We start from the raw sequence: 3,658 nt of genomic DNA, 5'->3' as shown, positions 1-3,658 counted from the left end.
CCGATCTCCAATCAAGCTGGGCTGCGTGAAGGCGGCGGCGGCATCAACAGCCCTGGGCCTTGCGCGCCGAGGTCACTGCCGACGAGGCGGTCCTCCTCGTAGCCCTGTCGTCTTAAGGAAGGGCGTGTTTGGTTGAGATTCGGATTCTGAAAAAATATTTTTTTAAGTAGTAATTCTAAGAATTAGATAAATACTTTTAATACTGTTTCACGTTTTAACAAGAATCATCTCACTAATTTAGAGAATCACTCGTCGATTGGTTGCGAGAAACTAGAATCTATCCAGAATCGGAGTTGATTCTCGCAACCAAACGGGGGCTAAGGTATGTTTGGTTCAGTTTTTCAGAAGTAGAAATCGAATTAAACAATTTAACTGAAAAGTTAATTTTTAAGAAAATGAATTAAAAGTTGAGAGACTGGATCGATAAACTTTTCTAACTTTTTATGTACTAAGAAACTAAAATTTTATTATTAAAAAATTAATAATAAAAAACCATCATCCAGAAACTAAACAAACCAAAATTCAAAAGCTTAAGTCCAACCAAACATGCACTAATTTATGCGACGCTAGAGCAAGTCAGCAAGATGAATGAAGAGCGTGCGAACATACGTAATTTACGTTGTGCCAACTGCCAAATCTCGTTGTGCAGGGTTCCGAGACCAAAGAGAGTCGGAGGGGGGGGGGGCGCTTAAGGGTATGATTGGCGCATGTTCTATTACTTGTATAAATCGTATACGTAGGCTGAGTGAATGTAAGACTGTTGTAGAGAAGAGTATTTTGTTGGTTGTCTGGATAGACTGAGCTGAATTTCTATTTGGTTGATTGAATTTGATATCGTATGAGTGAATGTAAGAGCAAAGATTTTGATTGATTGCTCACATAAAGGTGATTTTATGACACTAACAAATAGACTTATTTGTATAAGCGGATGCAACAGCCTGCATCCGCCCAACCAGACTGCGGACGTACATTTGTATCCGCTAGGACACATTGAAACAGTGCATACAAGTAACCAAACACACTTCTCTCTGAGATTATGCGCATCCATAGAGTCGAGATCTATTCATACAGCCAACCAATCACTCCCTAAGTGCATGCACAATGAGTACCTAAGATGATGTGCTAAAAAATAGTTTATTTATATCATGCGTGTTTATAGGAAGGAGCATGCGCTTAAGTTTGCTTAGGTGTTTAAAATGTGCTAACAATGTACTCGAATCGTTTTAAGCACCCATTTGTATTGGAGAGAATGATTTTCTTAAACGTGCTTAATGACATGACAATATTCTATTTCCTTAAGCACTCGTGTCTAAGCACCCTGTTTGTACATGAGCAGCGGGAGTCATGCTTGTGGTGTTTCCTCGACCAAAGAGTATGCGATTTTTCAACCCATCAAATCCGTTTGTGAAACTAAAACAAAAGGTGTTTTTTCTACACCCTCAAAAGATAGACGATATTCTTTAAAAGGAGGAAATTAATCCGATTGGATATCAAATCGTGCAAACCTTCAAGAAGTTTTGAAAGCTTAATTAAGATACATTTGTGATGAAGTTTTAAAAGGTAAAAGATATTGACAAATGTGATGAGCTAAATAGATATATATATTTACACTGGTAGACTGCATCTATGGAAACTAAGCAAATGGAAGACTTCTGTTCTTTCTCTCCAATGCCATGTCGAATGGGCCATCAGGGTACAGCTGCCTGCACAGCTCCATATAGGTGGAGTAGACCAATCTGTCCTTGGCGCCGCTGCGATGCTGATTGGTGTGCTCACAGAAGTGTCTTAGCTGCTCTAGGGTGCACAGCCCCAGCGTTTGTCCGAGCAACAAAAACAACCAATTGATCTTTTCTTTCTCTGCTGCGATCACCGGGCGTAGGCTGTTCTCCTGACCACACTCGTCACAATCTTGTAAGGTTGGATATAGCCACTCCGACGGCGCGCGGTCATGCATGGTCTGGATGTTACGCGCGATGAAGTTGTACAATTCATTGAACTTGGCCTTGATGTCAAAAGCTATAGTCTTGTTCATGTCGCAACGCTTGCAATGGACCTCGCCCACGATGGTGTCAATTCCTCGCTCCAAAAGCTCCGCAAGCGAGTGGTGTACAACAATGCGATCTGTCGCCCATGGGAATGGCGGGCTCTCGATAAGGCTACCGTCGGTAGGTGCTTCCCTGCCGCGGGGGCCGTTGCCGTTATCTGCCGGCGACAGGCCGTTGTTGGCGGCGGCGTGGTCGGACGCGGTGCTTGGCGAGGAGCGGTTGGTGACACGCGGACGCTTTTTTGGAGGTGCAGATGCCTCCTTTGAGGCAGGAGAAGTAGCCGACGGCACCACTCCTTTGCGCTGAGCTGGAGGTGCGGCATTAACATCGCCATGGACGGGAACGACGCCATTACCATCGCTAGGAAATAGCGGTGGTAACAAAGAAGACACCTGATGATCAGTCGGCCTGAGGACATCTGGGGCGAGGAAGGCATCGCTGCAGTTGACTTGAACCACCGGGGAAGCAACGTGCGGTGCAACAACGGCCGGAGCAGATGCGCCGGTTGGCACAGACGACGTGTGGGCTGCCGTGCCATCGACGAACGCCGCGCTCAACACAACGACGGGGCGCAGCGGAATCGGCATTGCCAGCGTCACCGGCGAGCAGTCGTCAGCCAGCGCCGTGGAGCACGCCCTCGCCGCGGCTGGGTTGTTGACGATGGAGCCGAGGGACAGTTTGAGGAGACTGTCGTCCTCCTCCATCTCCTTCGCCTCGTCGGGGTTCTTCGGCTTCGGATCTGCCATGGAGTAGTGGGCGTTTGGAGCAAGTAGGAGTATGGCGAATGGCCGGCGATGGGGTTTTAAGGAGAGAAGCTAAGCGCGTCGATCAGGACCCGGGCCGGAGGGTTCTGTTGAAATTAACCAGGAGAGAGACTGCGTGCATGCATGTGACTTGCAGCGGCCACGGTTTTGGAGACCGACCTGCGGCGCGCCGAGGAATCGGGAGTATGTTTGTTGCTTGGATCCGAGTTGTTACGAAATGTACACTCCTATCCGATTGAACAAGATTGCAATCCTCTCTCGTGATCGAACAAACGTGTCAAACTACTCGTGCAACAAGTATTTTCTCCACGAAAGTACTACACAAATATGACCTTACAGCTGGTTGATTGTCTGCATTTAAAGATCTACCTAGCGGAGCATATATACTTGTCCCGAGCAAAAAGGATGTGTTCTTTTTTGTAGTCTCTCATGAAGTAACGAAATTCCTATAGAAATGTTTTACTCTAGCATTATACTCAGATCCACATATTCTGATTTTAGAACAGTTTCTCTTTTCTGTCAGTATTCCTTAATTGGCTGAAGATCTTGCAGCAGCACTTAAAGCAAGCAGAATGAACCCTGGAAAGACCAATGCCAATGATACGGTAGCAGATATATTTGCAAGATATGTGTTTTTGCGAAAATATGTGTTAACTTGTTAACTTCTTTAGCAGCATTGTTAGGTGCTGATAATTTGATTGTGTACTTACATGTGCAACCCCATCAAGTTTGGGTCATTGGAAGTATTCCTGTATAGATAGTATGCCGTGCTACTATATAAGGTCAACTATGCAAACCTCTAATAAAAAACATCAGAAAATGGCACCGGTGAAATGCTAATGCAAATCG

The 3,658-nt window shown here is 45.5% G+C and overlaps 1 protein-coding gene across 1 annotated transcript; it reads right to left on the bottom strand.

Annotated features, from left to right (window-relative positions):
* Positions 1–1,633: 1,633 nt before the first annotated feature.
* Positions 1,634–2,791, bottom strand: LOC133884170 (uncharacterized). The gene has a single exon (XM_062323523.1). The coding sequence runs from the start codon at positions 2,789–2,791 to the stop codon at positions 1,634–1,636; it is 1,158 nt and encodes a 385-aa protein (XP_062179507.1).
* Between the last annotated feature and the right edge of the window lie 867 nt (positions 2,792–3,658).

The sequence above is a fragment of the Phragmites australis genome, chromosome 11, assembly GCF_958298935.1.
Source record: "Phragmites australis chromosome 11, lpPhrAust1.1, whole genome shotgun sequence".
NCBI classification, from domain to species: domain Eukaryota; kingdom Viridiplantae; phylum Streptophyta; class Magnoliopsida; order Poales; family Poaceae; genus Phragmites; species Phragmites australis.
This window is presented reverse-complemented; position numbering and strand designations above follow the sequence as displayed.

Coding starts and splice junctions, on each gene's coding strand:
- LOC133884170 (XM_062323523.1), bottom strand. CDS start 2,791: ATGGCAGATCCGAAGCCGAAGAACCCCGACGAGGCGAAGGAGATGGAG.